Source organism: Amphiprion ocellaris, chromosome 11, assembly GCF_022539595.1.
Source record: "Amphiprion ocellaris isolate individual 3 ecotype Okinawa chromosome 11, ASM2253959v1, whole genome shotgun sequence".
Lineage (NCBI taxonomy): Eukaryota > Metazoa > Chordata > Actinopteri > Pomacentridae > Amphiprion > Amphiprion ocellaris.
In genome coordinates, this window is record NC_072776.1 from 21975124 (window position 1) to 21997919 (window position 22796).

Genomic DNA, 22796 nt, shown 5'->3' on the forward strand with positions numbered 1-22796 from the left:
TTGCATGTGATTACCAGCAAATGAAAATTTACAAGACCACATATTTCTTAAACAAAATAAACAGGCGGGAATTTCACATTATGACAAACTTCATTTCGTGGAATGAGAGTATGTGAAACCGGTGCTGTCAGGAAAAGAGAGTTTGGGTGATGTAACTAAATAAACACAGGGCACCTGACCATGAAGAAAACAATCCAAGTCCATAACTTAAAACCCACAAATATGTAGACAGAGAGTCAACAAAGAAAATGCTCTACTGTCGCCTCCGTTTTAGAATGAAGACCTGAATATTAAAATAAACTGTCTGAATGTACAGATTAATAAATAAACAGAATAAGATCTGGACAGACATCATGAAAGATATAAAGACAAATTCCTTAGGAGAAGCTGTTCATTATGTGTTGCAATGACACTCCCGTCCAGCAGGTGGCGGTAAATCCTCTGTATGAGCGCAGGGAAACAGCAGGGGCAGCGGTCAGAGGTGAAAGTTAACGCCGGTGACAACATGGTTGAACACGGGGATATCCGCGTGGTTCACCGAGGTGGCAGTAAAATAGACTTCAGGCAGCCTGTCATCACCAATGATTCAAGGTTAATACGTGCTTTTGGTCCGAAAATATTTAGTCTAGGTTGGGAGAGATTCTCGTTGTTTTTGCAGTTTTTATTTGCAAGAGAGCTAAAGCTAATGCTAGCCGTTAGCTTTAGCAATATAAGTTGTTAGCTAGCTGTTGATATTTCTGCTGCTGTTTACGAAATAATGTCACCAGTTTCTTTTATCTCTGCGACACTCTCTTTTTCTGTTACCAAATATGCATAACTGCAGACAAGTACATGACGGTCTTGTGGTATTTAAACGTGTAAATCCTTTACAAAGTACACAGTTTATGTCAGAGGTGTTGTTACAGTCTTGAAAAATTGATGCTAAGCCAAATCCAGCAGTCTTTAGATTGAACCCGAAAGTCTCTGTTTTCAAGTTATGTCAGAGTAAAATAAATATAAAATGCAAACATGGGGCTTTCTACAAAGTTAGGTCATCACACTTTCTAAGCTCAGCTCATTTTACCATAAATATCACAGTGAGTGCAGAATAACTGGACCAGTGGTTCTCTAACTATGTGTTGTAGAGTTAGTTTAATTTATGATGGTTTACAGCTATCACATCTAAGTGTGTGCCTCCTGAGGAAATGTTTTTGAACCACTGACCTAGACCAGGTTGCCAGTTGTAGCTACCAGTTTGAGTGAAGTTGGTATGTCTTATAGGTTATTAGTGGTTTGTAATCTGGGAGACTGGTCATTTAAATAGTTCAGGATGATGACAGCGACATGGGGTAACTTTTCCTCCACCTCTTGTAGCCTCATCTACACCTTGTTCCTTGGAAGAGTTTCCTGTTTCCAAAGACTGCCATTTTCTCCTATTGAGTTAGTTGTTACTTATTGAACTGGTTTCCACCAGTCGCTAACAATAACAATCCCTGTGATTGGTGTCTCTCTTGCATATGCAAACATGCAAAATGTACAAGTGTGAAATAACTCTGCTGCTTGAATGATGTGCAGGGGGAAAAAATGAATAGAACAGAATAGCTTTATTGTCATCATACATGGTGGCATGACAAAAATATCAGTAGCCGCCACTGGACGGTGCATTGAAACAAGCTAAATAAATGACAATGAATAAGAAAATCGAATGTACATATAAAACAAAACTATATTAAGAATTCCAACATATTCAAAAGAGGCAAGATATATACAGTACAGTGAAGAGGTAATAAGATCAAATAAAAACCAATAAAATAGAATAAATATAAATATGGGCAGGTGATTGCATGTAAGCTGCATTATTAAAAGTGACACTGTTATTGTTTTGAGTTCTGAAGTCTGATGGACTATGGGTATAAACTGTTTCTCAGCCTGTTTGTCCTGCATTTTAAGGATCTGAGTCTCTTCCCTGATGGCAGCAGGCTGAATAGCTGCTGGCCAGGGTATGTGCTGTCTGCCCAGATCTTTTTTCCTCTGCTGATGCAGCGGGAGTATGTAAGAAATGTGGAAAACTTGCGTTTTTGATCAAACAATGTCGTCTGATTTCAGAGGGGTTAAAAGCATGAGTGAAATGTTAGATCTGGGGCTCTTTATACAACTTTTGAGCTCTAGCTTCAGACGGTCAGGGCTAATGATGCCGCTGGTTTTTGTTGCTGCAGGTTCCTGCTGTGCGCCTCAGGGGAGTGTGTGAAGGTGTTCAGCACCTCCACAGAGGAGTGTATCCACGACCTGCAGGGACACACTGACCTGGTGACAGGTGTGCTGCTCAGACCCTCCAACCATCTGCAGGTACTGTGTCTTTCTGCGTTTACTCGGAAAATTACTGCAACATGCCGTAAAGAGGACTTTTTCAGGATGCTGAAGTGCAACCACAGAATTAGTTAACTTAAAGACTGAACCTAATTCTAACCACTGCCCTAAACCTATATACAGTTGCCCATTATATTATAAAGAATACACCAAAGAAATATCACAGAGAAGCTGAAGAAGCCAGTGTCCTACACTTTGGCTTGATGAATAACTTAACATGTGATTGTTATTGTTACGACTAACTAACAAATTGCAGGGGTCGATCTGTGCCTAAACTCTAACTTAGCAGCACTCATACTGTACATCTGAGGTGATTTGATGATGTTTTGGGAAAATTTACTTTTAATGTCTCAAAGACTCAAAGTATGTCTCTTCTACAATGCATATTTTCTCATCTAATTCTGTTCTGTTTTCCTGTTTTATTTTAACATTGCCACATTTACTCATTTTTGGGATAATATGTTTTTCTCCCTCAAATTTAAGCTTTATTAAGTACAGCCCAATATTTGTTTTCAGTGTACACTGTTTCCTTAAAGTTTTTACTACCAGTTCACTATTTCCACATAGAAAGAAAGCACTGTTTTATTGTTATTGTGATGAGTAACTGTGTTGTAAAAGATTAGAGAAAACATTTTGGTTTTAAATTTTAAGAGTGTTATAAAGTAAAATGGCTTTATTTTGTTGGGATATACTACATGTTCATAGTTGTCACATATTTCTTTTCATGTGGTACTTCTACTGTGTTGCAGGTCTACTCCTGCTCAATAGATGGCACTGTCAGACTCTGGGACTTCACAGACGGCATTCTCATCAAGGTAAGAGTTGATTCCGGCTGTTTGTCTTCAGTCTTTGCAGTTACTGTGGATCATCCCACCTCCAGCTTCCACACGCTTGCCTTGTCCACTTCATCTCAGTTTGTATGTGCCACGGAGAGTTCTCCATATTAAAAACTTTTCCAAACCACTTAGCCTGAACTAGAAGTGGATGATGACAGCTAGTCTGCAAATAGGTTGATTTTCCTACTACCAACCAACTGTGTATGGCAGGATAATGAAGGAAATATACATATTATACATCTTTCAACTTCATAAACAATGTTTTAAGTAGCATACAACAAACTATTGCCATGCTTTCCTGTTGCTGTCTTCCAATGGGAAGTTTACAACCTAGTGTGTGTAGTAATTTATACTGTGATTACTATGTACTACTGTTTAATATTGTACACACATCATTTGGTTAGTATGAACCCATTGTGTGTGTGTGTGTGTGTGTGTGTGTGTGTGTGTGTGTGTGTGTGTGTGTGTGTGTGTGTGTGTGTGTGTGTGTGTGTGTGTGTGTGTGTGTGTGTGTGTGTGTTTTAAGCAAATGTTAGTTGTTTTGGGGCATTATGCTTTTAAAGTTGCTAGTAAAGAACAAGATGGACGCATTTTGAGTACAAATTCACAATCCTTCTTCTTGGTAGAATTGCTCTCGAAGCACTTACTGCCACAAGATATGGTGACGACAATGTGTTTGTGAAAAGCAAGTCTTGAATTTACTGAGATTTAATCATATATTCAACCTACATATAGCTCTCTGTCCATCTCCACACCCATTACACTTATTCATGAAATTTTTCATTACATAACTAAACAATATTAATAATAATGGCTATGTCCGTGGAATGAAAATATATGTCTGGTTTGTCAACTACTGCATGTGAAAACTTCACTAAATAGAACAATGGCATTTATTTTTGCTAAGCATGACGCATATATTTTTCCAGATATCTAAGTCTTAGAGTATTCTACCATCAAGAGACAGCCTCTCCTATACAATTATGAAAAGATATATCTACTGTCTGCATTTTACATGTAAAAACTTGATCATATTACAAAATGTTTATTCCTTCCTGTTAAGACTAATTTGAGAACTCTGCAAGCATTGTCAAGTGATTGAAGATCTTGATAGCCTAGACTGTTTTTGAAAAAAAAAAAAAAAAGAAGAGATATGACCAGCACTTACAATGGCCAAGATGACAACTTAGTAGTGAAGCTAGTAAAATCCCCCTAAAAATAGCTAAGGGCTCAGAAGGTTCAGAGAGAACCCATGTTGTGTTTTCTCAGACACGTATGTGACAGCTTGGTCTCTTCCAGACTTACGTCATCGGATGTCCTGTCTACTCCATCTACGCATCTGCAAACCATGAAGGAGTCATCTTTATTGTTGTCCCCATGCTTGGTGACAAAAGATCTGGTAGGTTTGACATCTGTTCCGACGATGATCATTGGTTTTATGCCTAAGCTTTAAATACACCGTGGTCTTCAGCAGAACAAATGTAATGTGGGTATTTTAATGTGTTTAGTCTGAACCCAAAACCAGGAAAACTGGCCTGCTCAATGGCTTTACAAAGCTTTCCACCACTACTTCCTGCAGCTTATTATTCAAATGGTTTTGCATTGGTTTTCTGTGTTTTTGTGGCAATAAATGAAGAGTTTAGAATAAATGTCACTGACCTAGCCAGACTGAGACCATTAGATGTGTTAAAGCTTATGTTAAATGTTGATGTGGCATTTGGGAAATAATTTGAATGAGACCGTCATGGTGACATTAAATACTGTCCATCTGTTGGTTTGAGCCTGTTTATTCTTGTGCCTCCAAGACAGAAGTGTAGTTTTGATACTACAACTAGCAGTCTCTAGATACACAAAATGTCAGCATACAAACTCGGTTAGAGGTCACTGAGTATGAATGTGTAACAGGCTGATGTTTGGTGTGTATGTGTGCATGTGTATGTGCAGAGTTGTTCCAGCTGGTTGCAGTGCATCTGCCACAGAGTGGAGATCAGCTGGTGGAATCCCGAGAACTTTCTGCTGTGCTCAGCAATGTCAGCTCCAACCCAGCAGACATCGCCTTCGGTAGAGGGGTATGCACACCGCCAGACGTCCAGGAGACAATATTTTCTGCTGAGTGCTGCCTATAGCTTTAGTTCCTGTTGTATCTGTGGGAAATGGGAACATGAATTGAGTGACTGTGCCTTATTCAATGAATACACTATATGACAGATATAAGCTTTTGATGACTAAAGTTCCATTTGTTTGGTAGATGCTGCTCTTTAGATTGGCACCAGCATTTTTTCCTGTGTTGATCATAACTCACTGTCATTGTCTTCACAGGGGGAATATATTGCTTCAGCTAAAGGTTTGCAGTTGAAAGTCTTCTTCTTCAAGAAGCAGAAATCATATGAGTAAGCCAGTGCTTCACTTACTAAGTGTGGAGATGGAACTTAAAGATGGTATCAACAATTGTTGTTCAGATGGTTAGCGTGTCCCAGATTTTCCGTTACTGTTGCTCCCATTTTCAGTCTCCTACTTGCTGTCCTTCTCACCTTGTTCTGTGCACAAGCTGGACACGCTGAAATAGTGTTGTGTGAATCAGTTTGTTTGTTTACAATTTTACATGCTTTGCCCAATCACCACAATTTTTTCAGTGCACACACAATTTGACCAAAAGTGATGTGGATGACACTTGTTGACGTTACCTTTAAGATTATACATTTGTTTCAGACTTCAAACCAAAACTCTTCATTGCTTTCAGTTTCCAATTTAAAAAAAAATGTAATTTGTTTTTGTGGCTTAATTGGCCACCAGTTGTTACAGAGAATAAAAGTGGAGTTGTACCCTAAAATCTCTAATTTTCCACACATTTCCACATTTCTCACAAAGCCACAAGGATGTTCAGTAACCCCAAATGTCTGTCCCTGTGCGGGTTGTTAGGTTTTCCCTTAAAGAGGACAACAAGAAGGGAGGCCTGAACACATTCACGTGCGTTGCCTGTCACCCGAAAGATGACTGCATTGCCACGGGGCATGGGGACGGCAAGATTCGCCTGTGGTGAGTGACCTTTGAGCGTACACTTTCACACACAACATGGTGATAGTTTTACACAGTTGTTTAGTCTGCTGCTCACTTGTTTTGAATGTATTTTTCTGATAACTGCAGAAGTGAACTCCACTCCCCTAGCATGATGTGAAAGAAACTTACATTTTATAACTTCATGGTCCAATTTAATGTTGTTCTGTTAGGCTGTTTGATTTGATTTTACCTGGGATTATTTCATTTGAATATGTCTAGCAATAAATTCTTGTTTCTCTAACATTAGTTTCTGTCCACTCAGGAGAAACTTTAACCATAAGAAGGAGTACACATACTCCACCCTGCACTGGCACCACAACGCTGTGAGCTCACTGTGCTTCACTCCAGAAGGTATTTGCGTAATTACATGTATTCGTTTTACCTAATAGTTTATTACTAGCCTGAAATCAAATCTGTTTCCCACAGTATGCTGAATGCTTTCTCGTTTTGTTAAGACTTGTTTTTATTAGGCGTTCACCAGAACAAAAACAAAAAGCATCCATGCCTCTGTATCTCTATCTGTTTTTGTTTCCTCAGGCACCAACCTGCTGAGTGGAGGTGTGGAGTCGGTGCTTGTTCAGTGGCGTTACAACCAAGAGAGTCAGCGGGACTTCCTGCCCCGCTTGGGTGCTGCCATCACACACATTGCTGTCTCACCTGATGGAGCGCTGTTCTGTACCTCACACAGCGACAACAGTAAGAAGCTGTAAACTGTATCACACACTATGATTCTAGTTATGGTAATAGTGTAAACGGTTGTGTATATAATCTTTATTGGAGCCGGAATGTAGCTGCTGTCATGAAACTTCAGCTGAAGACTTGTTTACATCCCACATTTATTAAATCATTTTGTTGAAAAGAGCTCACTTGTCATTGAGTGACAGAGGTAGATAACATTTATTGCAGTAATGACTGAAGCTGTGAAATGTGCATGTGGGTTTACTTTAGTAATTTCTTGGTAATGGAAGACTGCCATAACTGACTTAAGTGTCTTTTCGTTTAGAGATCACAATCATCCAGAGCTGTGTTAAAGTGTCAGCTGTCATTCAGGGCCTGGTCAAAGGTGAGTACAGACTGCAGGTGGCAACAGCACATACAGTGATCATAACAAGCTGTATGGACTCATAAATAACATAAATTACAGTTATTGGAGAACAATCCTCCTTACAAGAGTGAGGGGCCATGACCAACCAGTGTTTTCAGCCTCATTCATAAACCAGTCACCTAAGTTGTAATATTGCTGATGTGTAGACATAGAAAATAAAAAAAATATTTTGGTTGCAATGAAGTAAATTTGAATTTGCACCACCACAGTGCTGCGTTTAATGGCCAGAACAAAAGAAGGTAATGAAACAACTCCCTGGTGGTTCCTTTTATACCAGATATAACTCAGTCAATCAAGTGCCATGCCATTCAGCGTAGGCGATCATTTCTCGTCATCTGATCTGATCGTTTGCTTTCTGAATTGTGACTGTTGCCCATTCCATGTGTAGCCATGATGTAAGTCCATCTATCTTTTTCATTCTCTATCTGCTTCGGCCTCTCTTCCCATTAATTTTTCCAGTTGTGATGATATATTCCAGGGTCTCTTTCCTTATGATGTGTCCAAAAAATGTTGCGTGCTGTTTCCTACTTTTGTTCAATAGCATATAATTTGTGTTTAGTCATTTTAAAACATCTTTATTGCTTATTCTGGCTGTATAATATATACGTAGCATGCGTCTGTAAAATCGCATCTCTGCTGCAGTGATTTTGTTTGACATTTTGTTATTTATGTTCCAAGATTCACATCCATACATCAGAACTGGTAGAATGTAACAGCTGAGAGTCTTCATACCGATGCTAATTGCTACTTTCTTATAATTACTATTTTTTTGATGCTGCTGATATAACTGCTGTATCAAAAAAATCACCATCTACAAAGCATGACAATTTCACTCAGATACAACGGACTTACCACTGTTAACTTTATTGTATTGTCAGAATGACCTCTTTAGCAGGTCTTTTATTTCATACTTAGAAAAAAATTACTTGTTTTGTGTTATGTCTTGTAGTTTCATTTTAATGTCTCAGCAGATTGACCCAGGAGAAAGAGTGTAAAATGTGTAGGTGTATAATTTATTCTTGCTTAGATGTCATACAGAAGAAGGTTGAACCTGTTGAGTTTATCTGCATGTGTTCTCTTTCTGTTGGGGTGCAGGAGAAAGTGTCCAGACAGACTTGATTGTGGACCCACGCAGCAAAGCTTTGGTGCTGAATGGGAAACCAGGACACCTACAGTTTTACTCCCTCCAACGAGACAAACTGCTGTACAATGTAAGTACTCTGCTTTTGAAACACAGCTAAAAGGTGTCACACATAGTGTCCCATTTATTGACATATGAATTTCTTATCCCTGAGTTCAGCTCTGTCTAAAGAATGAGCCAGCTTGATAGATAAACTCTGATTTGTCACCTTTGTGTTCCCCACAGCTGGACATAGTGCAGCAGGAGTACATTCATGAATTGGGCCTGGAGCAGTTTGAGGTTGTCAAAGCAGCATTTGATGCCTCCGGCACCTGGCTAGCAACCGTGGAAGAACGAAAACAAAAATCTGCTGAGCTAGAGGTTAACTTGAAACTGTGGGCATTCGATGAACAAACGCAGAGGTACGGACATGTCAGCTATAACTGCGTTTCTCTTAAGACTCTTGTTCTGTACGTTCAAGTGAGGAGGCAGACAGGAAACATGGGCCAAGGGATAGGGATCTAACATGCAACACAGGCCCCAGTTGGAATCAGGCTTGGGTTATGTGGCATGTGCTGTAACTATTTAGCTACTCAGACAGTCAGTCCTGTCCAGCAGAGTTTTATTTTTTTAATACAAGGAAATAGTTATTTTTGTGTTTGTCTCCAACTGAAACTATGTTCCATGCAGTTTTGTGCTGAACACGACCATCTCAGCGCCCCACGAGGCCAGGATTACAGCCATGTGCTTTCGCCAAGCCACTGACAGCCAGACCACCATGCTGGTCTCCACCAGCAAGGACGGACATTTCAAAGCCTGGCAGCTGGCCACACCAGCCCACACAGAGGGTGAGTAGCTCAGTGTCTGATGTTCTAGTCAACCAAGAGGCTGAGCAGTGAAAGTCTGATGATATTAACTGTGTTCTTTTGTTGTGGGCTTTTCTATCCACCTGTGTCCAATTTGCTGTTCAAGAATTATATGTTGTCATATAAATGTATAGATGTGTGAGCTGCCCTCATTATAGCTTATAACCGTTTTTAGTCTGTGAACCCCATGCAGTTTCTAGGTGTTTTTTGGTGTTGTCACATAAAGTCCTGCAAACTTAAGAAACATAATGTACTTCACCCAGTATAACAAAGTTTTGCCATAAGTCATTAAAAAGAAGAGACTAGTATTTCTTAGATTGTTTGTTTTCCAAGTGCCCACTGATGTTACCAATACTGGAAAAAGTGGTGGCTCGACATACAAGAGATAATTTATTACTCATGTTTTAATTTCTTTCCATACTCCCCTGCTCTGGACAAGCACAGTCTGCAGTTCAGCACAGCTCATCTGAAAAGTCCCTAAATACTTGTTGTGTAATTATTGGTCCCAGTTGAGTAAATCATGGATTTTTGCTTGTCCCAAAGAACATAGAATGTTTTGGCTTTTATAGAATTTGGTTTGTGGAAATGGTTCATTTTTAAGACATGAAAAATGAAGTGATTTTTATGACATATAACAATATTTAGCTTAGATTTGTTACATTTTTCCTACAGAGCAGTACATGAGACATTAGTTCAAGTAATTCAACTATTCTTTCAGTGTTTTTCATTACCTGCTTTGATAAATTATCTAATTTATTCATTTGTTTGTTTGTTTCTTTCTTTATTATTTCGAATATTGCTTGCCTTTCAAACCCATTGGTTGATCTTGTGGTTAAACAAGTTAAAACAAATGCTTGAGCAAGGAACTGTTATATAGTTTTAGTTCTTTTTTATTATGTGTAACCATGAGGCAAAACAGACTAAATGACTTTTTGGCAATTGAGAATGTGTCATATTTTTATTTAGAATTTCTCCTAGGACACATTAATTGCATATATTATGTAATTCTTGCAATGCAGCAGCTGCTTTTATTCAAAGTGTGTAATTTTACACATTTGCAGTCTAGGGGACATCAGTAAGAAGCAAGTAATGTGTTGATGCTTTACCCTTTTAGCTTTTCAGCACATCAGACAGATGATAGGTTTTAGCCAGATTAGTCAGTATTTCTCAGTAATCCTACTCTCCTTGTGTCTGTCTCCCACTCTCTTTCCTCTTGAATTGGTTGGCAGATGAAGGTCCCTCCTGGTCGTGTGATTTTGTTGGAACCTATCACGGCCTGGTGCCTGAATGCTGCTGTTTCTCAGCCGACAGCTCTCTGTTGGCCGTCAGCTTTCAGGAGGTGGTGACTGTGTGGAGCCCTACCTCCTGGGAGCTTCTGACTACTCTGTCCCAGCCACCAGGAGCCATCAGGTCAGAGCAAACTTGCACACAAATGCTTGCACAGTCAGTAGTGCTGGGTGTCGAACCACAGTACTGTTCGTGCTGACCTGATTATGTTTGCAGCATTGTTAGGTATTGATAATGAGCACTGAATGCTTGGTCAGATGCTTTATACTGAATTTTAATTATCCATATTTCTGTATCCAAACATCTGTAGACCTAAATACACAGAAAACAAAGTATATACAAAACCACAGAAACTATCTTTATAAACAAGTTGCTATTGTAGTAACTAACTGCACAAACCTACAGACTTAATACAGAGACATCACAGCTTCATCATGTGGTAAAAACAATCAGCAATGGATAGAATAACAGATTATTAATGTTTTCACGCTACTGTGCTATTCTGTTTTCTTTTTTGTAAGCAGAGGCTGTACTCATAACTTTGACATCAAGACTCACATTCAGAACAAAAAGGCTTACAAGTGACAGTAGTTAAAGTACACAGACTCACTACATTTAGCTGTTTTAGATTTTAGTTTGTTGCTGTTTAGGTCCATCACTGATGGATGTGTTCGACCCTTTCAGGCACAAGTCCAGAGTGTTTCTTCTCACAGCAGACAGAGCATGTAACCGTTTGAGCTAAAGAAGAGCTGCCTAACAGCCAGCAACACAGTTGGACAGGCTACAGTTTCGCAATGTTGCTGGAGTCACAGAAATGTTGGCAGATGTCCCCTCTGCTCCCAATGGGGCCCTCAGGTCACTGAGGACACGAAACTACTGTTGCTAGTTTCTGTACCACTTTTCTAAAAACACAGAATCAGCTTTGAACATATTTGCAGGAAAAACAATGAGATGATGACTTGCATAATGTCTTAAAATACAGGAACCAGATCAGGTGAACATTTCAGTGTTGAGAAAGTTTAAAAGGGAGGTAGTTAAGAAGACTAGACAATATCTCCTGGTAATTACTTGAAATGCACATTTATTTGTGTTGCATCTTACATAAATGTAAGCTTGTCTGGACTAATACTGTGTAACCGATGAGCTGCTTTGCTCCAATTCTCAATCTTGCTCAGAGAGCTTTTTTAAAAGTGCTCTTTTTCTGTGTAATTTGGGCGCTGAATTGGAATTTGTGAGTAGTACGACTTCAAAGTTGAAGGAGGGAAACTGGAAGACATGAATTGTTAGCTGTTTTGACAGCTGCCTGGTGCCACTTACATAACTACCATCTATAGATGTGGAGAACTGGGTCAGTTATTTGACCTTCACCTCACTATTGCCGAACACTTTGCATGTAACCTCAGAAATTAGTAATGTGAAGGCTGATAGAACAGATACAGAACTACTGACAAGATTCATTTTTATCAAGATAATAATTTGGCCTTTTTTCGTGGGAACGTGAGAGATGTATGTAAGTTGATATTTAGGAGTCTAAATCGCTGATCTTCATTGATTTCACAAATTTTCTGGGTGTTTGGTTCTTGGTGGGTGTTCAGCCCCTGCTTGCATTTGACTATGTGAAGCCCCCAAAGCAGAAAACTCCACAAAAGATAATCCTGTGAAATATGTGTGGTGTGAGTAGCTGGCTGGTTGGGGGGTTACATTTGAGATTCTTTACAGTCACAGGAAAATAAAAGGGGCTTTTTTTCCTCCATCAGGGATCTTTGTTTTGGCCGTCTAAGCTGTTCTAAGTATCTGCTGGGAACCACTGCCAAAAATCTGCTTTGCTGTTGGAACCTTCTCACCTGCTCCTGTAAGACAACTTCTGTACATTTCAAATGTATATCAGCTGCTGCATACAGTTTGATCCATTAGTTATTTGGACAGTGACACAGTTTTCGTAGTTTTGCCACTGTACACCAACACTGTGGATTTAAAATGAAGAAATCAACCTGTGAATGAAGTGTTGACTGTATAGTCATTCTTTCCATACCGTGGTCCCCCAATTTTACAAGCCCAATAGTAGTTGGAAGGTTGACTGATTGCAGTCTCGTGTCTAAGTGTGACCTGTTTCCGTGCTATTTATGACAACCTAATGAGATAAAAGGTGAGGGTTTTATTCCAAATGGTAAATTTGCATTTTGTATTCATGGGAACTTGCAAGACGTGGTCCAAATAGATATCGATGAAAGTGAAGGATGCTGAAAAAGCAAAACAGACCTATTAGAGAGATAACAGAAATTGTAGGAATGGCCATATCAGCAATTTGTTACATTGCTCAGCAACACCAAAAGAAGACCACAAAAGACAACTGAAGTGGATGATTGCAGAAATCAATCCTAAGTGAAGAAAATCCCCTTCACAACATTTGTACAAGTTAAGAACGTATCATTGCCAAAGTCTACAATCAATCAAGATACGTCGTCATGATTGTAAATACAGACGGTTTACCTCAAGATGCAAGCCACTGTTGACACTTAAGAACAGAAAAGACAGAATAGAAAAAAATACTGCACAGGTCTGGAGTAAGAGTGTTCAGACAGATGAAACCTAGATGAACTTCTTGTGTATAATGAAGGAAAAGAATCTGGACAAGAAAAGAAAGCAGACCACATCATCTGTCAAACATGTTGGAGGAAGTGTTTCCGCATGGTTGCCAATGGAGCTGAGTCACTGCTGTTTATTAACTGCTGGTTAAAATAACAGGATCAATTCTGAAATGTATACAGCTCTACTTTCTGCTCAGATCCAGTCAGCTCCTGCAAAAGTGACAGGAAGGAACTATTCAATGCAGAGGGATAATGACCCAAAACATAATGTGAAGACAACTCAAGAGCTTCTGAAGTCTAAAAAATGGAATGTTCTTAAATGGCAGTCAGTCACTTGACCTCAAATGCTGAGTTACTTTATACTTGCTGAAGACAAAACTGAGGGAGGACAGATCCACAAACAAACAGGGGCTTAAAGCAGAACGTCTCAAGGGAAGAAACTCAACATTTGGTGACATTCATGGGTCCTAGAGGTCCTGCAGTCTTTGACTGCACAGAATTTGCTTTTAGGTTTTAAAAATAGTCTTTATGTTTATGAATGTTAGTTTGTCTAATTACTGTTGAGTCTGTGAAAACGGAACAACTATGTAAAAAGTGTTTGTAATTCCTAACTTGTTAATAAAAGGTTTTTGTTGAAGCCCTTGAATTAAAGTTGAACAAGTACACTTAAGTCACTAAGTTGATTGCATCATTTCTAATCCACTGTGATGTACAAAAGCAAAATTAGAATTAGTTACTGTCCAAATACTCAACTGAAGTTGAATTTCAAGAAGTTGCTACATATAACACTAGTTTTCTCTTTTCCTGTTTTGTCTCCTGTGCTGTCTGGCAGTGGAATGGAGCACCTCCATGGACATCAGCCTGCTGCTAGCTGACCCCCTCTCTGAGAACATGGCAGCCTTCTGCTGTCAAGCTGGATGCACCGACTGTAAGCTTTAAACTGGGTGCCCAAATCTTTATTTACAATCCCACCTAAAACCACATTTTAAAAAAGAATATTTCAAATCAGTTTTTTAAAGTATGACCTGACTGGCCCATCAGACAGTCCTAAAGGACAGATTTGAGAAAGAAAACTAGGCTACTTTGACCCTGTATGTTGTTTTTCTGCAGTGTATTACTGGTAGCCTCATAAATGCATTGCTTTAACTATAAGACAGACCAACAGTCATGCTCATGGCTCAGCTTCAGCACTAAATTGAGCTAAATGGTCACATCAACATGCAAACTAATGTGCTCACAAAAAGTAAGCAGGTTCTACATATAGCCTCATACTTTAATGTTTTAGCATGCTGACGGCTGCTAATTTGTGGAGATGGAAATGTCATTAGCTATAAGGGTCATGAATCAAATTATTGGGGGAAAAAAATTTTTTTTTGACCTGATGGTGAATCTAGATGAAACATCAAGCCATCACTAAAGCTGTTCAAGTTTATCCTGCAGGATAAGACATTACTGGCAGGACAGAGGTGGTAGACTAGCACTGCTATCCATAGAACTAAAAATACTACTGTTTGTACCAAGTACTCAACACCTTCAAACTGCTTTTTGTGCCGCTTGTTGACAAAATTCACCAAAGTTCTGTAAAAATTCTCAATAAACAGAAACAAGCCGCTTGCAGTGGAATAAATCTAGCATGATTACAGTTGTTAAATTGTGACCATTTTTTGTTCTCTGTTACCGTGCCAGAACTCATCTCTATGTGTCTATTAGTGATTTTTTTTTTCTGGTTTTCTATCTTCTCTGCTTTCAGTGTTTGTGTTCAAGCCCAGCGAGCCTCGGCCACTGTTTTCCCATAAGGCTGTGTGCTCAGGCACCGTGACTCGTGCTGTCTTCGCCCCGAGAGAGAAGATGCTGGATAGCTGCGAAGAGAACAGCCAATGGCTCAACCGCTCTCAGCTTCACTTTCTCACACAGTACATGGTAAACGAAAAACAAAAAACTCCCTTAATTAAATATATCTTTTGTTTAATTAAAATCAAAGAATAGTACACTTCTTAATAAGGTATTGGGTCAATACGTGCCACCAGAACAGCTTCAGTGTACCTATGCATTGATTCCACAAGTCTGTGAAACCCTTCAGGAGAGATGAACAAAATTCCTCCCAAAGATATTACCTTATTTGGTGTTTTAATGATAGTTGGTCCAAAATCTCCCATAGAGGTTCAGTTAGGTGGTTAAAGGTCATAACATAAGATTTTTTTCATTAAAACATTCAGTGATCCATTGTGCCCTATGGGTGGCACCATGGTGACCATCACATCACAGAAATGTTTTATCATTGGATAAAGATGATCACCAGAACTACTTTGTGTTGATTTGCAGTGACTCTTTCCTCTAAAGGGACAAGTGAACTCAAGTCATGGGAGCAAAATGCCACTTACAGCATAATAGAGTGACCAGAGCACCTCAATGTGGGTGTCAAGCATTCAGGCCTGTACTGTACCATATCACTTTTTCTACATCTCTGTAGACCAGTGCACCATTTCAGACCCTAGTTACTGGTGGTTTGCCCATGGATCACAATGCAAATGTCACTTTAAGTCCCTGTTTCTATGAAACACGGGCCAGCTGAGTAGTCTATGTGACTAATGCTCCTGCCATCTGTGCCCCAACAGTGAACCCTCTTTCGACATCACTTACATTGTGATCTAGTATAAAGGAATTTCCCGGGAAATTGTTTTACCCTCTAAAATGTTATGTATTTATGCAGAGAGAGACATCCAGTGGGAATTTGAGAGGGTGATCTGCATTTACAATGTCTTCAGAGAGTTGGTGTTGCCACCAAGCCTTCCTGCTAATTTTACAAGTGGCCACTCTGGTTTTGCAATGAAAAAAAACCCTGCCACCAAACAAACCATTTTATCCATAGATGGACATTATCAAAGAGATGTCTGTAAAACTGCCCACAAGACTGGGTTTAACTAATACGAACATTTAATCCATGGAGGATTCATGTTGTAAAGCCCAAAACCTTATGTAAGGTCAGAGTGCCAAATGGGAACAATGCAACACAGAAGCAAATGTGGAAACTAGAACAGCTTTTGGGCTCATGCAGCAGGCAATTGTCAGTAAAGTCAGTAGCCACCATCTTTGATTCTCCTCAAAACATTCATTGTCATAATTTTTTGTTAACTTTTTGAAACGTCAGCTGACTGTTTTTCTCAAACCTTCCAAGGGACAACAGTGGAAAAGCAAATAGTAGAACTTGAAAGAAACCTTCAGGTCCTTGGAATATTTCCAAACATTAAAGTTCCAGGGGCTTTCTGTGGAAATGTGGACATTTTTAAAAAAGTATTTGTAGCTTTTACATATTCTATTACATCGCAGTGCTCCAGCAATTTAATAAATGCAGTGAGTGGTCTAAACAAGGTACTACACCTAGAGGTTTTCATATTGTGCCATGTTTGTTACTGATTGGCCAAGGGATAATGACTGTGTAATTTCTTAAGAGATAAGATATTTGTTGTTTTTTGCCCCTTGTTGTAGATGACCTCTAAACTGGTACTCAGGGAAATCATTTGTCTGCAGAGAAGTGATAAAACTAAAGATTGAGTTTCAGTCCCGTGTTTTCTCAAAAAATCCTTGATAAACCTTGGACTACTGTTGTGATAGTATATATAGGGCTTTTGCTGAATTCTTTTGCACATGCTCCATGTGTTTGTGCTGTTGGCTGATGTGGACTTTCCTCTGCAGGACCTCATGACATTCACCACCAAAGCAGAGGATGACAGGCTCATGGCTTCCAGCAAACAGGTGAGGGTCATCAGTGCATCAAACACTTCTCGCCATGAGAGGGTTGCAGATAACTGGGCTGTTACTTAAATCCTCAGATTCTTACATACCAAGCATGCTAACAGGGATTTTTCAAGCTGTCGAGCCACTGGAGCTGATATGTGATAGCTAACAGTGAAGGACAACATATCTAAACTAACAGAATGAAAGCTGTGAGCTGGACTGGTGTCTCTGTTCAGTTGTTGCTTCATATGTTTTCTTCTGGAAGGAACTTAGAAAACACAGTCTATTAATTCTGTCTGAGGTTACAGTAACTGGCAGGTGGTACTAAACCTGTCCAATAAACAAATCTTCTGCAGAATCATGAAGCTTTTTCATGTATCCAAATATGTGTTTGTCTCTCCCTCATCTTCACAATCAGTTTATGTTGAAGATTTACCTCTGACCCATCTATATTGGTGTTTCTTCATATATACTTTTCTTAACATGATTTTATTCCCCCTCCAAGCTTGTGATTGATGACAGCGTCGCCATGACGCCATTCTACCTGCTACTGGGGAAACACCGGCATCAGCAACAGGAAAATCAAGACCCAATGAGCAGCCTATCTGCTGAGAGAACACCTTTGCCACAGAGCTCTGTGGCTATCAAAGAGGTTGGTAGTTCATCATGCATGGATCGTTTCTACTTGTACATAAGTATCGGCATTAGAATTTTTCAACTCAAAGACATTAGTAGTCTTTGACATATTGTTTTGATGTGATTTGTCTTCTAACAGCTTCTGCAGACTCCAGCCCATGTCCTGCCCTCTACTTCATTCCTCTGCTCCATGTTTGTGCAGTCTCTGCTCATCTCTGTCACAGACCTCAGGTCAGTAATCTACTAGTCTGAAAGCCTTTTTTTTAACCTTCAGAAATTCTGCAAGATGTCTGAATCCGTGTCCAACTAGTGATCACTGCAATAACATTAAAAAACATCAACAGAAATCTTCTGTTTTTGCATATTTGTCACGCTTAAATGTTTCAGATCATCAAACTGATTTTTAATGTAAGACAAAGATAAACCATGAAAACACAAAAATGCAGTTTTTAGATGACGATTTTATTTTTTGACGAAAGAATACCAAATGACCAAATTAATTTGTCAATTGGATTCAGTTTCACCAGCCACACTCACATATGATTACTGCAAGGCTTGTTAAATCTATATATCATTAAATAGATCCTGTCTGGCATTGTGAAGTAGCTAAAGGTCTCAAAAAGCAGCACATGACACCACATTCTAAAGAGATTCAAGAACTGATGTGAAACAAAGTCATTGACATTTATCAGTCTGTAAAAGGTTACAAAGCCATTGCTAAGGCTCTGGGAATAAAGAGAACCACAGTGAGAGACATTATCCACAAATGGAGAAAACATGGAACAGTGGCAACCAGCAACACCTCTTCCAGGAGAACCCAGACGATCACCAAATGATCTGCAGACTGCACTTGCCTCAGTTAAGGTCCATCTGCACATGATTCCACAATAAAAAAGACACTGGGAGAAAATGGCACCCACTGGAGAGCTGCAAGGTGCAAAGCACTACTGACCAAAAAGAACATGAAAGTTGGCCTGGCATTCGCAAAAAAAAATATCTAGATGAGCTCCAAGACTTCTGGGATAACATCCTGTGGACTGATGAGTCAAAGGTGGAACTTTCTCAAAGACATGAGTCCGTTACATCTGGTGTAAAGCTAATACTGCATTCCACAAGAAGAACATACCAGAACATGGTGGTGGTAGTGGGATGGTTTGGTGCTGCTTTACTTCCACAAGACCTGGACGACTTGTCATATTTGATAGAGCTATGTATTCTGCTCTATATCAGAAAATCCTCCTGGAGAATATCCACCATCAGTTCATGACCTGAAGCTCAACACAAATCATTTATGTAGGATGACAATGATCCAAAGTACACAAGCAAGTAAATCTCTGAGTGACTCAAAAAGAACAAAATTTAGGTTTCGGAGTGGCCGAGCCAAAGTCCAGAAACCTAACCTTAACCTGAATGAAAACTATTTTGCAGAGAAGAGTGGGCCAGAATTCCTCCATAGTGATGTAAAAGACTGATCACAACCTATCACAAATGTTTACCTGTAGCTGTTGGTGCCAAAGAACCACTCAGTTATTAGGTTTACGGGGGAAATTGCTTTTTCACAGGGGTGATATAAGATATCAATAAATCTTTAATGAATCACCATTGAAACTGTGTTTTGTGGGTTGTCTCTATCTAATATTCAATATAAATATTAATTTGATGATCTGGAACATTTAAGTGTGAGAAATATACAAAAATAGATTTCTGAAGGGGGCCAAATACTTTTTGATGGCACTGTATAAAATATGTATGTATTTGACACCTCACCAACTTCATCACTGCAGGTCTGATAATGTCAGCATGATCTGACTAAAAACAGTGGAGGAACTGAGGCATCATAATTCAGCAGCTTGAGATCCAGGCTAAACCAGTGCACATGGGAAAATGTGGGTTTTTGTTTATGTCTGAAAATATACAGAGTCATGAAGGTTTTTTTTTCCCATTTGTGTTCCAGTGGCTGCAGGGAGAACAACAAAAAGGCAGAGGAGGAAATGGAAAGCGAGAAAGAGGAAGAGGATTCAGAGCAGGAAATGGAGTCGAGCATCGTGAGGTCAGAACAGGCAGCAGTGAGCGTTCAGTCAGCAGAGTGTGCTGCCCCCGCCTTAACGAAAGCCCAGGTTAGAGAGCTGAGGAGGCTGAAGAAACTTGACCACAGCTGGCTTGCAGGCCTCCTGGACTCCTGAACACGACCATGTGCAACAACAGACTCTCACGGAGACAGTGCCTATAGAGGGTTTTCACCAGCCACTGGGAAGTTTTATTTTATTGCTTTATGAATTATCCCAAAGTGGATTCCTTCTGGAAAAAAGCACAGTGCCCAAGCTCTGTGCAAACACCAGATAAACATTTGATTGTATAAGTATCTGCTGCTTTGGCAGCTTTAGGTCATTTTGGACATATCTATTGGTTTTACCCACCTGAAGAATAGAAGTGTCTGCTAAGTTTCTCGTGTTTAAAACTGCTGATTTTCTTTTGTAGAGAAATTGTGTTTCACAAGCAGTTTTTTGGTCGAAATTCTGGGCTGTGTTAGGGTATGAGGACTCAACTACACCAGAATATGACCGTTTCTAAGTCATGTCTGAGAGTCTTTGGATGTATGTTTGCGGTCGGAGCCTTGTTAGGAAATAAATGCTTTCCTAAATCGGTGTTCTCTTGCTGCAGGTTTTCCTTTGTGCTGCAGATCACCGAATTTTCAACGTGAGGTCAATTCCTCTTTTGTTGAGTTTCATTAATCACAAGTGATCACATGCAAACATGAGCTCTGTTGCCAATATAACTGCAGAAGTTCCAGTCTTTGTGAGATGTGACCTTGCCACTCTTTGCAATCTGTGTGTATGCTGTCTCTCAAATTGGTTGTGTCAATTGGGAACCTTCTACTTGCTATCCTCAAATGTCTGAGGTCCTGCTACAGTGAAGCATCCCTACAGTGCTTGGGGAACGCAGTATTTTTTTGCCATAGTTTGGCCCAAAATTCCATACTTACCTTTCAGCATATTGTAACTCAAGTGATTTGAGAGGAAACTAGACTTCTGCACCGCCTCTGGATTGTGTTTTTAGGCTTTGGAAAATCTGGCCTGTGAAAGGAGCGTTAACCATTCATTCAACGACCTCGTGGTCAGCACCCTAAATCTTCACCAGGATGCTCTCAGATTTATTAAATTGAATGCCCCTGTTTGATCAACACTATCCTATCCCCTTTGATGCACAACATGGGTCAAAAGTGACCCATATTCAATGGAAAATGAGTATCTTGACCCATGTTGTGCATCAAAAGGTTAACAAAAATGCAGCATCACAGATGGTTTTGAGATGCCATAATAAAAACAGTAAATACTTATGCCATCATTTGTTTTGATCAGATTTGTTGGTCTTTCTTGTATATCAAAGTATTTTTTATGCCTAATTAATGCCTAATTATATCCACAATGAGTCAGTTACAACATAAAGTCCAATGGCAGGATGAAAATCTTTTATACAAACTTATTTTTTTTCTACACTTTGAAGTTTAATTAAAAAAAAGTCTTCATGCCACCAGCCTCAATGATTTTGCCTCATCTCTGACCTTTGTAGACATCAGTGTGAGTTCCAGAGTCCAAACACGCAGCCTTTTTCCATTGTCCTATGTGATGCAATTGATTATACTGTTGACTGAAGGTTATGTATGTAAGTGATATTTCACACGTATAAGCTGTTGAAGTGTGACCTACATCTAAAGGATCAGAATTCAGGCATTAACAAAATATGCCATGATGACATCTTTGGTATTACAATTACTCCCTGCATTTTCTGAAATCAAACTGTACTCTATTTTAATGTGTAACTGGAAAACTGTACATCATAGGTGCTGTAAAGTCAGGTACTGCAGATTCTTGAGTAACAAATGCTAAAGTCCTGAGTAAGGGTTTTCTGGAGGAGAGGATCACGTTTTGTTCCCAGGGTTGGATAAGACCGTATACTTTCATCTCAGCATTTTTCAGTTCCTTTCTCAGTCAGGTGCTGTGGTTAGCCTGGGGGCCTTCCACTGCTGAAGTACCATCTAATGTGCTCTGTCATGATCTGTGCTTGACAGATGTTAGTGGTTTCATTGCTACTGATAAAACTGAGCCACCCTATATATTATCTCATCCGAAGCTGTATCCGGTGCTTTTATTGCCTTAATATGTTCTAGGGATTGTAAAACTGATCCTGGAACTGTAAAAGATCATGTTTAACTACCTTCTCTAAAATGTACCTTACAGCCAAATGGAAAAGAGTGGAAAATACTGTAATTCATTGCGGGTATCTGCATTAATCTATGGACCTTTCAGAGTCCACTTTACCATAACCTAATCAACAGACATTCCTTCATAGACGATCCCCTTACAGAAATGTGACGATAAACAAATCCTCCAGAAAGTCAAAATCATCTGTGCAAGCCATTGTTTGCAAGTATTAAATGCATGGTACAGCTGTGTCACTGCTACGATCAGGAAGAAAACATAAACCATCACCAGCTGCTGAAAGACAGTTGGTCAGGATGGACAAGAGTCAACCAAGAATCAAAGAAAAGGACTTCTGAAGGGAAGTCCTGTGATCAGATTGGATAGAAAAATCAGCTATTTTGCTACAATGATCCGAAATATGTATTCTGAAGAAGAATAATGATACAGAAAATCCTGCCCTGTAAGATGCCAGGACTGGTTCCTGAGATTTGTTACACATGAAGTCATGGCAGTGTGAATCTGTGTGTTTGAGAGTGTCACCAGTACACTGCTGCTTAAAGGTGCTTATTTCCTTTGTAATGTGTCTTTCTGCTTGTAGAACTACTACACGGACAAGTGTATTTTTTGACCCAACGGTGTCACTATTGGAGTTGTAGGTCATTGTAGGATATGAGTACATTTGCTTTCTTTCGGAGTGTTAAAGGTCGAAACTACACACATATCTGTATCGCCAGTTAGCTTAGCATAAAGACTGGAATGGGGGGAACAACTAGCCTGCTTCTTCTCAGCTGTAAATAAATCCGTATACTAGCACCTCTGAACATCACTAATAAACACTAATCTTGTTTTTTTAATCCACATAAAATCAGAGAACCATTTTCTGGGGGATAACGTGCCAGACTAGTTCTTGGATTGGTGCAATAACTTCCATTAGGAAGTGACATTACCTGCCATTAAAACACTTTTTCCCCCCATTTCTATGCTTTTTATAGACTTAAACAAGATATAATGTGTTGAT

General features: G+C 39.4%; 1 protein-coding gene across 1 annotated transcript; it reads left to right on the forward strand.

Annotated features, from left to right (window-relative positions):
- The first annotated feature begins 460 nt into the window (after positions 1-460).
- wdr75 (WD repeat domain 75) lies at positions 461-21110 on the forward strand. Its single transcript, XM_023262329.3, has 21 exons — positions 461-591; positions 2196-2325; positions 3096-3161; positions 4482-4581; positions 5127-5251; positions 5502-5572; positions 6102-6218; positions 6502-6590; positions 6777-6935; positions 7243-7302; positions 8440-8555; positions 8711-8886; positions 9155-9312; positions 10560-10740; positions 12375-12469; positions 14038-14133; positions 14956-15125; positions 16899-16958; positions 17446-17592; positions 17716-17807; positions 19531-21110. Exons 1-21 carry the CDS (start codon positions 506-508, stop codon positions 19757-19759), a joined length of 2523 nt encoding a protein of 840 aa, XP_023118097.2. The 5' UTR covers positions 461-505; the 3' UTR covers positions 19760-21110.
- The last annotated feature ends 1686 nt before the right edge of the window (positions 21111-22796 follow it).